The 16,098-nt window shown below is 38.3% G+C and overlaps 1 protein-coding gene across 1 annotated transcript; it reads right to left on the bottom strand.

The window, feature by feature from the left end:
- Window positions 1-1,502: 1,502 nt before the first annotated feature.
- Window positions 1,503-7,326, bottom strand: LOC121914031. Its single transcript, XM_042436976.1, has 5 exons — window positions 7,099-7,326; window positions 6,743-7,006; window positions 4,687-4,953; window positions 2,582-2,719; window positions 1,503-2,212 (listed from the first exon to the last, which is right to left on the bottom strand). The coding sequence occupies exons 2-5, from the start codon at window positions 6,783-6,785 to the stop codon at window positions 1,992-1,994; spliced, it is 669 nt and encodes a 222-aa protein (XP_042292910.1). The 5' UTR covers window positions 6,786-7,006; window positions 7,099-7,326; the 3' UTR covers window positions 1,503-1,991.
- Window positions 7,327-16,098: the final 8,772 nt, after the last annotated feature.

Raw genomic sequence — 16,098 nt, 5'->3', positions numbered from 1 at the left:
ATTGGAACATAATTAATAATAATAATCATGTCTGTGATGTCAACCGTAGTTTTCTGAAGGAATGTTTAGAAGCCAGAGGTTGGGTTTTCTGCTTACCACCATCATTTGAAGCAAGAAAGAACACATTTGGGTTGAGCCATTCAGTTTGTATACATGGATTCTAGCTGCCCAGTTGTGACTGCATATTTTTGTCCCCGTTTGTGTGGTATTTTGGTGCCCAGCACACGGTGCACAGGTGGGCGGATAGACACAAACAGGTGGGAGGTTTATTCAAATGAAGCAGTGCAAAGCAAGAGAAGCTGAGAGCAGACCTCTCAGAATCACAACTGTTTCTTGTGGAACATCAATAAAATGCTGATCTGATTTTGTCACTGAGAGCAAACAAACTTAATTGGAGCAATTGTGCTGCAATAATAGAATAATGCTCATAATGCAGATAACCTATTATTGTATGTTTTATTAAACACTCCCCAGCCAGTAGATGTGTTTAAATTGGCAACAAAAATAACGTTTAATGTGGTTAAAGCAGGAAAGTCAGTAACATAGTTGATTCTTACAGTATCTCCTGTCCACAGCTGCTTTATGCTGTATGAAAAGCTTCTCCTTCAGTTCATTAAATCCTTGCAGCATCTGAAGGCAGCAAGACTGATATGTTGATAAATCTGCAGCCTCTGATTGCCTCTGAAGTGCTGCACCAGAGCGCGGTGCCATTGTGCATAGTCTGTGTTTACCTTAATTAAATCACATGCAAATAACACCAGAATAACCATGCACACATCTCTACACACATCTGGTTGATTATAACTTTGTATTTTTTTTTTTTAATGCAATCATATGAACAGCTTCAGCAACATTTTTATTGTTTATTTCTATCATCTTTCAACTATAGTTAACTGTTAAAAATCCACACCTGCCTATGATCTATATTCACCTTCACCCAGCCCTTTTGTACTTTTTTCTGCTGCACACATATGAACCAAAATAGCAGGTTTGCTTGGAGATGCCCTTTATCTTTACATTTCATTACATTCATCTGGTAGACAGCTTTGTCTGACTGTTTTGACAGTTTTGTGATTTTTGTGATATTGGGCTATATAAAGTTAAACACTGGCCAATATGCTTAGTCCCCTCTCTCTTCTTCTCAGCAGACATTCACCCTGCATCACCTTTTTTGCTTTTGAACTTCCACATCCCACACATGCATGCATGTTTTCAATTCTGATGTTACTGGCCTACACACACTATTGTTTTTTTGTGTTTGTGACTTTAGTTTTTAATGAATTACTTAGGTTTGAAGTATAACTTCTGTATGAACTCCCTCCTTGTGACCCTCCTCCCTCCAGTGCGACACCAGTAGTGGAAGAAGAAAAATGGCAGAAAAAAAATGGAGAAGAAAATATGAAGGTAATTATTTTTTGTTTATTTACAAACAGTAGTACTTGGACTATAAAAGAATGATAAAAATACATGATGTAAACAACAAAAAGACTAGGCTGCTAAGTCAAACAATATTTAAGAGTTTCCCTCATCCTTACATGTGACAATTACAGAATAACAGCGTATTGAGTTGAGAGGGAAGCTGTGTCCAAAATCACTATATTTACTTTCAGCCATTTTGTTGAGTTGTTAAAATTATCAGTATAAAGTTTATGCACTAAACAGTCCCTCCAAATATGTCCACAATAGATGGAAAAAGTAGTGTCCATAGCATGTGCACCACTTAAAGTCTGCTTTTGATAGCTGTGAAAATTACAATTATGTTCCATTACAACATTCCAATGATGACACAAAATGATTATGATATATAAGTGTCTGTAATATCAATTTATTACTTACTATTGTGTAAAGTCATGAGTGTTATTTATTATAATGAATGAGGGGAGTGACCACATTTCTGTGATAAATGGATTAGTGTAAAATAGCAGCACTGGAGAGAAGTAATTTCTCTTCTGAGGGACTTAAAATAAAACCTGATGTTTACAGTTGATATTTTAAACCACTGAGACTTGAATGGCATAGTATTCAGGATCATAGTAATTTTGATCCCTAGATCTAATCCACTCTTCCCACCGGTCCTGGTATTCTCTGTTTCTCTTCAAACCCTGTATGTTTGCAGCTATCACACTCTGCTGATCTGGAGAGGTAACACTCCCCATTATCCTGGTATATAGCTGTGGATCAACTGTTGGTGGAGGGCGTGGCTTCTCCTTGACTACAAGGAAAATTGGAAACACAAACAATAACATGTCATTAAAAATACTTTATTCCTGTGTAGTAAGCAGGGATATTGTAAATTGTAAAGTATACTGAGAGGCAGATTTCATGGCCTTTTTGTGCTGCATTTCAGGCACATCACACAACTACAGATGCATGTAGAGTGCAGATATTCTGTGTGGTACTCAGCTTTATGCCTACATATTTATTTATTTTAAAGTACGTTGTGTAGTAAAGAGACTGTACTTTCAATGTATTCTGTATTCAGAAAACACACTTGTTAATACACAGAATCTGACTTAATTAATTTTTGTAATGTGTTTTTTGTATGAGTTTTAAGAATGATAATAAAAATAAGAAGTCTTACCACATTTAAGCAGAAATATCATTCCACAAGAAATCAGAATGATCACAGAAACCGTAGAGCAGTGTGCAGTTATTACAATAAGAATATCCCATTTGTGTGAATCATAAACAAGGTGTCTGCCATCAAGGGTACTCCCATCTGAAAAGAAAGAAGATTCTGAAAACTCATTTTGACCACTGAAGTTAGCCACCATGTCAATGTAGGTATTTACAATCCTTAAAACTGAGATTAAGAGAACTCTAATGCCAAAAATCATACACAATACCACCAGAACAGAGAGTTTGAGGGGAATTCACTTTAAAAAAAAATACAACAAATACAGTGTGTATATATTCCCCCCACACCATCACCAGTTACATCATAAATTGTTGGTTTCACATAGCATCATGTAAATCTATGTTTTGATTTTTCTCAAAATACCATCTAAAGTATTTACATTTTTTGGAATTCTGTGATTAATTTGAGATTGAACAGATTGAACACATCAGGAAAGAAATTACTATCCCCTTCTATCCTACACTCCATTTACATGTTTATTATCATTCCAAATCACATGTTCCAGATCCTATTCCAGGCAACTGCATAAAGGAACAGTTCACTTTGCTGAGAAGTCCTGTTCCCAGGATCATCAACAAGTCTAATTTTTCTGGTATCTCATACTGAAAAGACTGATCCACACACTAAGCAATTCCCCATATCCCCTTCAGTTTGGACATGAAGGGGAGATTGGAAATCAGTCGATAAATCAGATATGAGCTGAAGATATGAACCAGGCAGCACCAGCTTCTGACAGAACACAAAGTGTTGTATATACAATAAAGCTGTTTCCTCCTAAGGTTAAATGCTTAGAAGGATATAGCATTTGAACTTGGAACACTTTTTCTGTGTGTACGTGCTTCCAGTTGATCACAATGTCAGAAAAATACAGCATATATTTTCATTAATTGCTATGCTGACAACAAATCTATCTTTCTTAGAGCTATATAGTAAAGAATTTGAGATCAGTTTTGATTGCTCTTTTACCTTATAGCCACATATCCAGTATGTTACAAAATCTTATGTTACAAAAACTTTTTTCATTTACAGAGCATAACTATAAAATCATTAATCATGATGCTCATCATCTTCCATAGCATACTGATAGAGGGAGCTGATAGTTATCTCACCCAAAACCTTTAAAGAAAAATCACTTCAGAACCTTTATAATGGACTCTTGTAAACCATTATTTTTAAGAGGTCTAACCAGATCTATATTTGATGAATTACCAGTTTATTAGATGCACCTGTAGAATCTATGGCAATTCAATCCAACTGCAATAAATCTAACTTTTTTATGAGTTTTAATAAAGTAGAGAGTATAGTTTTTGCTAACAGTATATGGCTGGTGATATGGTGTATATAAAGTAGGTAGAGTATACTTTTACTTATATATTGCCATTTGTGAAGCCTTAGTATCGGTGCTGAATTACCAGCCTAGCATCCAAAGAAGCATATTTGTATTTAGCTGTGTTCAGACAGAACACAAAGCAGATTTTTTGTGCAACTTTGACCTTGTGTTTATTTGCCCCAAACATCCAAAATACATTATGTGTATTCGCACTCACTCACACCGCCTGGGGCAAATTCTCATCTACTTGTGTCTTTGCATTGACTTTGTATCTAATTGTGCTGCACTTAAAATTTGGTCCTTTAAGTAGCGATGGAAATGGGACCTAAGTTTGCGTCCCGTCATGGACCACGTTTAATGTTTGCTTTTTTATAGCATAACCATAAGCTCTCCCTAATCTTAATCTTATTTTAGTTGCCTAACCCTAACCATATCTTTACCATAGTTTACATGCCATAATCTTTCCCTAACCTAAACCATAGGCTACTATGCCATGCACAGATACCGGTAAAAAAACAAAACAAACAAAAAAAAAAAACGAAGGCACTGAATGCTGGCATGTTGTCACTGAACATAATCCAGGGTTTTGCATATTTGTTCAATATCAATGTTTTATCAGTCATTAGTGTCAGGATTTATAGAATACTGAGAAAATATTAGAGAGATGGAACTTCAGAAACACATGTCTATTCATTTTTAAAATGTTAAAAGGTCTTACCCCAAAAGACAGAGATGTTGTCACTTCCAGTTTGTACTGTGCAGCCGTAGGTGTTGGTGTTTCGGCTCAGTGAGATCCCAGCTGTCAGTCTAATGATCACTGATCCATTTCCAGAAGGCAATGGTCCAGTCACTGTGATCCAACTGGCCCTGGAAACCCCGTCTCCAATCAGATGCACCGAGCTCACTGATTTGTCGATACTCGTCACGTGACATCTCAGTAGTACCTGGTTTGTGTTAGCAGTGGGCTTTGCAAAAACACACAGTTCTGGGGGGAATAAAACAATACATCAGCATTATATTTCATTAAAGAAGTGTGTGTGCGTGTGTGTGTGTGTGTGTGTGTGTGTGTGTACAATACGTCCCTCAAACCAAACAACAAAAAGACCCATATAAGCATTTTCTAGTCTGACACACCTCATCAAGGTTCACTTAGGTTTAGACAAAAAAATGACTTCAGGTCAGAATTAGGGTTAGGGTTAGGGTTAGGGTTAATCCCAAGGATGTTGGGGTTTCCATATGAAACAAAGCACATATACTTTTTAATGATAAAAACACCTAAGTGAAACTCAGAGTCAGATCTGACACAACAATAAGAAGCTAAGCTAGTAGAAAACAAGTGGAAGAAGCAGAAATAATCTGCTACAGTCCAAGAAGTTATATCTGACGGTGGACCATGCTGAAGTTTTATGGATTATCCAAGGTGCACAAAATTGAGTTACCTATCCACTGTCTCCAGCATTGATAGCATCATTTATCAGTCAGCTAAAAGCCTTGCTAGTGTCATTGGGCCCTTGGTGGGATGAACAGGACATCATGTTAAGGATAGTGGGGATTTGTCCAGAAGATCACAGACTTGAAAGTGTTTCCCTCACACAACATGGTATCTCTTGATAACAGTACATTGTTTACCAGCATTTCTCTGAGGAAGTGGTGAAGGTCCCAACCCTTAACTTGGATCAGATCATCAAACTGTTACATTTGTGTCTTGCTTGTCTAGCTCCCTCCATCCCAACAACAATGCAACAGAGGACTGGAGGGGTACGACTGTAGGGGGCATGGCCTGGTGGCTATGTAGTGTGTAACACGGATGGTAAGGGGACACCGACTAAGCACCGCTCAGTGCAGCATGACTTGAGATGTAGCGCTGGCAGTCACAGCTAACAGCCATGAGCAGCTGCTGTCAGACTCTCAGCACAGACACAGTAGCTCTACAGTAGCTCTACAATGAGAGGCTCTCTGGTGTGTGTGTGTGTGTGTGTGTGTGTGTGTGTGTGTCTGTGGGGGAGTGGAAGTATGTCGCCATAGTCCTGCTGTTTATCATGTTAATGTTACCCTTAATATCTTGTGAAGCTCTGAATACAGCACAGTTATGGACAGGAATAAAGGCTTGTGTGGTGTATGACATCACACCAGACCAAAACCACTCAAGAGGTCAAAGGTCATTGACCAGGAGTCAGTGGACGACCAGAGAGAGATCAAGGAGGACATTCACATCTGACACTGGAGACCATGTTTGAACAGAGACAGAGGTTACAATCTCCAACAGTGTCACACTTAGGTCACATGATAACAACTGATCCATCTCCATGACAACTGAGAAAACTCCATCAGCTAAGGAAGAACATGAGATGTGGTTGAAAGCTTGGAAAACAGCTTGGAAGTGGACTCCAAACTAAATGTCAAACTACTTTGTTCATCTCTGAATGTTGTGTATGAGTGTTTTCTGATCTCAGCCCCGATCAGCCAGACAACATTGTTTATTTCAGAAATAAAACAGTTTCTGATGTAATTTTGTTGAGGTTTGGTTGAGTTTAGGAACAAAAACTACTTGTTTAGGATCAAGGAAAGATCATGGTTTGGGTTAAAATTGAAAAAGACTACAGCATCTAGAGGGCTTTGTCTCTTGAACATAAACATATGCTGCTCAAACATCTGATGTCTTCATGTCTGCATTTTATCAGGGCAGCTCTAACCTGCTTTTCTGTTTCTGACAAGAAGTATATACATGTGTTTGTGTACATGTGTATATTTATCTGGATTGCTCCAGCTCTCACCTGTATTTTGCTTTATTGGTCTTAATTTAATCCTCTGAATCATTTCTGGACATTGGTATCTGATGAAGCCTCTAAATATTGAATTCCTTGCTTTTTTATTGTTCCAGAGATGTTCAACAGTTTTTGCAGAGGCAGACTGGGATGTCCATCTCTGAGATTCAGGGTCAAAGCTTATGAAGTCGATCCCATTCACTGCCCAGCTTTCAAAAGCAGAGACAGTCCCATTGGTTGACTGGATGCAGCCACGCCGCCGTTGCACAATATCTAGGAAGTATAAGATTCATTAGTTTTTGTTGCATAATATCTGACACCAAAATGTAATCAACATCTCACAGAAAGTTATTTGGAAAACTTACACACTGAGCTGTTGATGTATTTTGGAATGTCATAGAGTGTTTCTAAAATATCAACAATTGCATTATCACAGCGTGGGGGTAAATGTTTGGATTGCAGGGTTTGTTTGAACTCTTCTTTCTTGGTCAGGCTGTCACAGTGAGAGATTGGGGTTCCATCAAATACAGTTAGTTGCTCAGAAAATGGAGTATCTCCAGTCCTAACACGTCCTGTAGACAAGAACACCAGAGAGTGGGAACCTGAAAAAGAAAAGATATTTGAACAATCAAAACTCAGACACCCTGATTATCTGTGTTAAATGCACGGACACGTTTTGATTGAATTCATTCAGTGATGTTTTTAAGGTCTGGGCTTTATCTTGAGGCCATGACACTGGACTGAATGTTTACCATTGATCATACTGTACACAGGTTTGTAGTCTCTCTGAGGACAGTCCACTGTAGTGAGCAGGACCTCACAAGGCGAGTTGTCTAATCATGTAATGATGTAGTGAGTAGATTGTTATGTAAAAATTGGTAAAATAGTGTAGCTCTGATTGTAAACAAGTTCTTGTGACCTTCCTCCAAATCCATCTAAGCACACAGCACATACTGCTATCACAACAAGAAAGAAACAGCTCTAACTTAGTGATTTAACTAGTTTGACGAGCCATGTGACCTATCAGAATGATGCTTATCAATCAAAAGAAAATTAAACATAGTTCTACAGTCAAGACGTGGGTCATTTAACTCAAACAAACTTCTGTAGTTCCATAAAAAATAACTAAATGTTATGTTGTCTTCACCTCAGTAGGAGGCCAGTAACTTAGTACATGTATATGATGCACTGGCTGTTTGTCAGACTGTACTTTTCTTCCACATTTTACTTGACTGTAAGTTGTAATCAGTCTATGATGTAGCCAATGTTAGACACATAGGCTAATGTTTTGTTTTAATGATGAAGCATAGAAAACGTAGCCCAGTCAGTCACTATTTCACAAATCACCACCCAGGTGTTGCTCAGTTGATACAGGAATGAAATCATGTTACAAAGATGAAACTTTACTGCAGCACCACCTCGCCTTTTTAGCTTATTGGAGGTGTGGAAACTCAACATATGAAAATCTGAGTCTCCACAACTCCACCTTATAAATTTTGAGTAGATAATATGGTTCTGATGTGCAGCCTCTGGTATTCAGTCAGATTTATTTTAAAAAGAAAACAAAGAAAAAAAAGGAAGTTGTGCAACACATTTACTGATGTAGATAAAGAACATTACTGACAGCACTCTTACACTCCACTCCACTGCTGTACTGATCATTTTGCAAAGGTAAAAGACATTAGTCCACCCACCCATCAACCCCCTCTTTTCCTAAAGGGGGCTGAATTGCTGCTGGATATTCAATACATAAACATAAGACAGCAGGATATTGAGATTTTTTCCTTACTTTTCTTTACACCACAGTTAGTTTAGTCCTTAACAGAGCAGAGACAAAAACAATATACTACAGAGGACTGCAACCAAACAGGTTTTCAGAGAAAAGTACATCAGTGGGCAGACTGCCATGATATGTACTGCACTCTGCAGAGCACGAACTCTTTCGATTTGGATGTCTTCATAAGATTCATATCTAGGCCCCAGTCAGACTGTCAACATAATTTTTAAAACACACCCGCATGAAGAACACCATATGTGCTCACTGTCATACCACTCTGAACACAGCCAGCCATCTGATCTATGAAGATAATACAGCCCCACATTTAAGTGAAGTGAAGCACTAATTGTACAATTCTGAGCTTAGCTCATACTTGACTTGAGTGTTTACATTTTCTGCTATTTTATACATCTTCTCCACTACATTACAGAGGAAAAATAGTGTACTCTTTACTCAGCTACATTCATTATGTATTTATAGGCCCTAGTTACCAGTTGTTTTGCAGATTATTATTTTGTATAAAAACATCTGATGACAACAGAGCCATAACATAATGAAACTGATTTCTGCTTCAAAATGAGCACCCAGAGATCAAAATGCAGATCAACTTTTAAAATATTTTAAATCCTGCAGTTTACATCCATCTTGATTCTTTGTCAACACATTAATGTCAAACTGTCGATCAGCGGGACAGTCAGCAGGATGCAAGATTGCAGTACCTTCATGCTCATGTTCACATTTACATTTACATTTACATTTTTCATTTACCAGACGCTTTTATCCAAAGTGACATACATATGAGACTGATACAACACAAGCAGGGATCTAGTCAGGAGACAACAACATGAGAAAGTGCCATAAAGCTTAAGTTTGGGCCCGATAGGATGTAGATGCCAACAGGCAGTGTAAAAAGGAAATGATTAGAGTGCATATAGTGCATAGAAGTATATTTTTTTGTTTGTTTGTTTTGTTTTGTTGTTTTTTTCTCTCCCTACAGTTCATCAAGTGCAGAGGTGTTCGTGAAAGAGCTTGGTCTTTAGTCTTCTCTTAAAGATTGAGAGGGACTCTGCAGATCGAACAGAGTTTGGTAACTCGTTCCCTCACCGAGGAACTACAGAGGAGAAGAGTCTAGCTAGTGACTTAAGACCCTGTTGTGGTACCAGGTGCCTTTCATTGGCAGAGCGTAGTGGGCGGGAGGGAGTGTAGACCTGAATGAGGGAGTTCAGGTAGGCAGGAGCCGCTCTAGTTGCTATTTTGTAAGCAAGTGTCAGGGTTTTGAATTTGATGCGGGCAGCAACTGGGAGCCAGTGGAGGGATATCAACAGCAGGGTGACATGTGCTGTTTTGGGCTGATTGAAGACCAGATGCACTGCCGTGTTCTGGATCATCTGCAGAGGTTTAAGTGTACATGCAGGGAAGCCTGCCAGTAAGGAGTTGCAGTAGTCGATGCGTGATATAACGAGAGCCTGTACCAGGAGTTGTGCTGCATGCTCAGACAGGTAGGGTCTGATCTTCCTGATGTTGTACAGGGCGAAGCGACATGATCAAGCGACTGAGGCCACGTGAACCTTAAACGTTAGTTGGTCATCAATCATGACACCCAAATTTCAGGCAGACTTTGTGGGCATGAGTTGGGTTGATTCGAGCTGGATGCTGATGTTTTGTTGTATGGAAGGACTGGCTGGTATGACAAGGAGCTCGGTCTTAGAGAGGTTAAGCTGAAGGTGGCGTTCTTTCATCCATGCTGATATCTCTGCAAGGCATGAAGAGATCCTAGCAGAGACTGAGTGGTCTTCCGGTGGGAATGACAGGAAAGGCTGGGTGTCGTCAGCATAGCAGTGGTATGAGAAACCATGGGAGTGGATGATTGGGCCAAGTAAGGTGGTGTATAATGAGAAAAGGAGGGGACCAAGCACTGACCCTTGGGGAACCCCTGTGGATAAGCTGTGCAGTTTGGACATTTCTCCATTCCAAGATACTCTATAATATCTCCCTGACAGGTAGGACATGAACCAGCGGAGGGTGGATCCTTAGATATCAAGCTCAGTGAGTGTGGAGAGGAGGAGTTCATGGTTAACTGTATCAAAGGCAGCTGACAGGTCCAGTAGCAAAAGGGCTGAGGACTGACCAGCAGCTCTAGCTGAGCGCAGCAGTAGTGCAGTCTCGGTAGAGTGACCCTGTTTAAAGGTGGACTGTTCACACACTAATAAGAACATTTCTCCTTGGTGGACAAAAACTCCACACAGTACTTTTAATTACAGACCAAAATAATTTCTTCAGTGTTTCTCTAAAATACTAGATATAATTCTTTTTCATCTGAAACTCTATTCTTGGTGCAGCTCAGGGGCCTCCAGCTCATTTATGTCCCTTACTGGATGAATACAGCCCGAGCAGCACAGTACAAGGTAATTTTCATGGCTCATCAAAATGCAACTTCATGCAACAACTTAATGCGATTAAGGCCAGGTCTGTAACAGGCAAATTAAAATTTGGTAAGGTTCTTACTTTCAGCCTTTCAATGTTTAGTTTTAATGTTATGATTAACGAGGGGAATCACATCTCATAAATTAACATCAGAGTCCAACCAGTAATATCATCCACATGTCATTGGATGGATCTGGTGTGATCTGACCTGGGATTTTGCTGAAACATCAATACTTGGTCTGGTCTGTTTTACATACCAGGCTGACAAGCTATTTCCAGGTTTAACAGTCATTCCTCTGTACAGCAGTCATGATACTGTCTGAAGTCCTTGTTCCTGCGTATTTATAGTTTATACTTAATTACCACTGCACCATGAAGTTTCTCATTTGCATGTCGATGTCAATAAATCCAAGAATAACCAAGTTAGTACAGTGTTATCCTTAATGCAAACATCTTCCCACCTACTTCCATACAATTCCAAAATAAACTGATAAAGTGCCACGGATGCTATGTGACATGCAAATTATACACATATCTATTAAATTCACATTCATTTGTGAATTTGCTTTTGTGGATGTAGCTACTACTAGGATTTAAGTTATTGCAGCAAAGTAGTTTGATCTCCATACATCAATCACATCTCAGGACTCTCAGCCAAATATGGTTCTCTTGACAAAATGCAACACAGAAAAAGGTAGCATGATAAAGCATTTGCTTTAGTCAAATCAGCAATACCACAATGTAAAAGAAGACCTGCATTTCTAATTTAAAGATCCTGCTCTGAGATCAGTTTAAGAATTACATTTTCCTCTAAATACAACTTCTACTAAGTCTGAGACAATACAGTCTTGTCTTAAGTTGACTGCTACAGCTCAGTCTTTACACAGTATGCCTCAATTCTGCAGTAGCACTGATGAAATGTCACTCACCACATCCAGCCTTAGGACAGAAAGACAGAGAGAGAAAAGAGTGAATTAAACGTTTAATCCACTTCATCTGCATCCTGTGGCACCATTGTCTTGCTTTTCAAAAAGAGTAAAAGAGCGTAGGAGCAAAAATCAGAGTACGCAGTCAATCTGTCATTTGTTCACCACTGAGTTTAACTGAACAAATAAACAAGGGAGGGAGGAACAGACATGACGTGCTCATGCTGCCACTGTTCAACCTGCTGACAAGCTGGTATGAGGAAATTAAAATATTTTCTCAATACTTGAGCACCTACCAAACTATTACTTTACCCTGTAGGTGTTGAAAGACAGGTTCAGAGTTTTTTAAAGTCTATCTTAATACAACACAGTACACATGCTCTTATGAGAGATAAAAGTGTTAATGGTCACTGTAATCATCTCATTGAGAATTCACAAACAACTGAACATTAATACAGGAAGAGACTGGGAGGTGGAGGGAGTTCTGAAGCAGGCAGCAGTGCAGCAGCGAAGACATAACTCTGCATTGTTGTATGCAGACTGAATGAGCACCAATTGTGAGAGATAGGTCATGGACATACATAGCTGACTTCAGTGCCTGCCTGAACTACTGTGAGGCTCCATTTTCATTTCCTTTCATTTGCATCACTTCGTGGTCAGTATGGACAATCTATCAGTCTGTCCAACACTTTGGTCCAGATCAGGATGTCATTCTTCATCATTCCTTACAATCTAGGTGACTAACTGACCCTTCCTTTAGCATCACCAGTAGATCAATGTTTCTATTTCTGCAAAACAAATATCAAAATCTTGAAAGTTTATTTTCACAGTTCTTATATTACAAGAGTCTGAGAATCTACAGCCATGCTAACATCTCTGTGAGGTTGTATTGAGGCACAGTGGTGTTTGAGCTAACATCTGCATGCCATAACATGTTTGCAATGACAATGCTAACATGCTGATGTCTAGCAGATAATGTTTATCATGTTCGTCATCTTACTTTAAAGGACAAGTTCACAATGTTTCAAGTCTGTCTCAAAACAACAGTCAGGAGCCCAAATGAACATGTAAACATGTTTTTCTTGCTGTAATCATTCATCCTGTTCATACTGACCATTAGAAGATCCCTTCATAAATCCACAGTCCTCCTTCTGTGCAAAAATGTATTTAAAAGTTTATCTGAAGCTAATATGAAGCTTCAGCGTCCAAATGAGTCCAATCAAGTAGATATCTTTCAGTCTTTTTGTCACTATACTTCCACTGCAGCTCAACAGCGAATCACTGTCCGAGGAAACACGAAGAGGGAATCTGATGCTAAAAACACTGTAAATGTGTCAGATATCCACTTGATATGACTAACTCAGACTCAGACTCATATAAGCTTCACATCAACTTTTAAATCCATTTTTGCACAAAATGTGTGGATACACTGTGGATTTTGCCCTGAATCACATTTGAAGAACTTTTGAAGGTTTTTTTTTTTAATATCCAGTATGAACAGGAGGAATGATGACAGTGAGGAAAACCTCTTTCACTGTTCATATGGACACCTGACTGTTGGTTTAACTTGAAAAATTGTGAACCTATCCTTTAAAGTGGACCTATTATGCTTTTCCTTATTTTCAGTCATAAATATATATGTCAGATGTTCATGTTAAAAGTTGCCAAAGTGTCAAATAATGAGTAAACATATGTAGCAGTAATCCCTGTGAGCAGACAGTACCAGCTTCAGACTACTCTGAACACTCAGTTTCCAACAGTTTTTTCTTCTTTCAGCTCGAGCTGACATCAGCTCGTGATTTCTTTATAAGGTCATCTGCTCCATGCACAATGCACAAGTTCACTGCCAGTATAGGATAAATAAGGAGTTTTTAGAACTGTGAATCATGCAAAGCTACTCTAGTGGAGTCCCAGAATAAAATGTAGAGATGGAAATGAGCATAATAGGTCCCCTTTAAACATGTTCCTTACTTTTCTTTTATACACCACAGTTAGTTAGAACTTATTCTTAACAGAGCAGAGGCAAAAACAATATATTACAGAGAAAGACTGCAACCAAACAGGTTTTCAGAAAAAAAAGCACATCAGTGGGAAGACTGCCATGATATGTACTGCACTCTGCAGAGCACAAACTCTTTCGATTTGGATGTCTTCATAAGATTCATATCTAGGCCCCAGTCAGACTGTCAACATAATATTTAAAACACACCCACATGAAGAACACCATATCTGCTCACTGTCATACCACTCTGAACACAGCCAGTCATCTGATCTATGAAGATATGTAGGGTTGGGCCTGGTTATTACATGGATTAGGGGACATTTCCATGTTTTAGTGAAGTGTAGCACAACTACTAACTGCTTTATACATCTTCTCCACTACATTACAGAGCAAAAAAATATTGTACTCTTTACTCAGCTACATTTATTATATAGTTACAGGCACTAGTTACTGGTTATTTTGTTATTTTATAAACATCTGATGATAACAGTGCCACAACATTAAGACACTGATTTCTGCTGCATAATGAGTACTTTACAGCTTTTAAAATATTTTAAATCCTGCATTGTTTACATACATTTTTACCTTTAATTACAGACCAAAATCATTTCTTCAGTGTTTCTCTAAAATACTAAAAAGAATTCTTTTTCATCTGAAACTCTATTCTTGGTGCATTTCAGGGGCCTCCAGCTCATTTTTGTCCCTTACTGGATGAATACAGCCTGAGCAGCACAGTAGAAGGTAATTTTCATGGCTTCAGTTGCCAGAAGCTCAAACACACAGATCCCTCCAGAATCAGAAAGCACTTGTCTGTATATATGCTGAGTTTTGCCTCTTTCATTTTGCTGTACATTTTTTCATCTCCAACAGATTAACAAGTGCATCAAAATGCAACTTCATGCAACAAATTAATGTGATTAAGACCTGGTCTGTAACAGGCAAATTAATATGTGGTAAGTTTAACATTAGAACATAGGATTTGAAAGGTTCAAAGTACGTTTTGAAAGTGTAAACTGTGGTAAACTGAGCTTGGAAGACACAAATTTATAACACTTTAAGAGTTACATTCAAATATTCATTTCAAATGTTTAAATCCTTTTTTCCAATCAGAAATCATATGGGAGATGAGTCCTGAGCTCCATTAAATCTGCCAGAACATTTTTACTATTAGCAAAAGTCCAAACTCTGCTTCATCAGGGGGATAAAAATATTTTTCTGTCAAGATGATTATTAAGTTAATTAAGTGACTTTTCTGGTCTTACACTGGTCTGGCCACTTACAATCATGTCTCTAAATATCTGCAGTAATGGCTTTATTCTGCACATTAAAGCATATCCATACTGAACACACACACAATGCTTAAATAAGACCAAAATAAGACAGGCAGTAACACTGGAAACATCTTTTGTTGTTACACGGTTGCTGTGTCATTGCAGATATGCCTCATTACACACACACACACACACACACACACACACACACACACACACACACACACACACACACACACACACACACACAGGAATTTCAGTGTTTCCTCAAACATAAATTCGGTTTAGGAAAGGATGTTGAAGAGGTTAGCTGGTAATGTTCTGCTGATTGTCTTAAGCAGAATTAATTAACTGTTTCTGGAATTCTGCATCATTCTCCAATTAGATCCATACAGTTTGCAAACTTAATTAATTTATTTAGAGCTAATACTCAGTACCAAGTTTGTAAGCAGTCATACAGTATGTACAAGTCGACCACAGTTTTACTCTTCATGGATATAGTGTAGGTGTGTACTTATCATTCAGAGGGCATATCCTTCCATTGACAAGACAATACTTGGATTCTTTAAAAATCAATGATTGATTCCCCATGCCTGTTTTCAGAATCCTCCAAAGAGGCTCTCAGGGGCACTTCATCCACTTCTTTTAGATAATCATCAGAAGCAGCTATCCTGCTATTGAAATCTCTGCAACATAAATGGTCTCAACTCCTGAACATAAATATATATTTGACTCAGAAGATGATTACAGAAAAACAAAGCTTTCTTTCCCTATAATGATGTCTCTGGTGGCAAGTAACAAGTGAAAACAACAGACATTAAATCCTGATTTCAAATGTAAGAAATATAATACATTCCTGCTTTATTACTCCTGCTCCATAAATAATATGCATATAATAATATTTACATTAGCTCCTCTGTCAGTAGATTAAACTATTCATTATACTTGAGTTCACTTCTGTTACA

This window comes from Thunnus maccoyii, chromosome 16 (assembly GCF_910596095.1).
Source record: "Thunnus maccoyii chromosome 16, fThuMac1.1, whole genome shotgun sequence".
In the NCBI taxonomy this organism is placed as follows: domain Eukaryota; kingdom Metazoa; phylum Chordata; class Actinopteri; order Scombriformes; family Scombridae; genus Thunnus; species Thunnus maccoyii.
The sequence above is the reverse complement of the archived record's forward strand: the minus strand, read 5'-3'. Positions and strand labels throughout refer to the sequence as shown.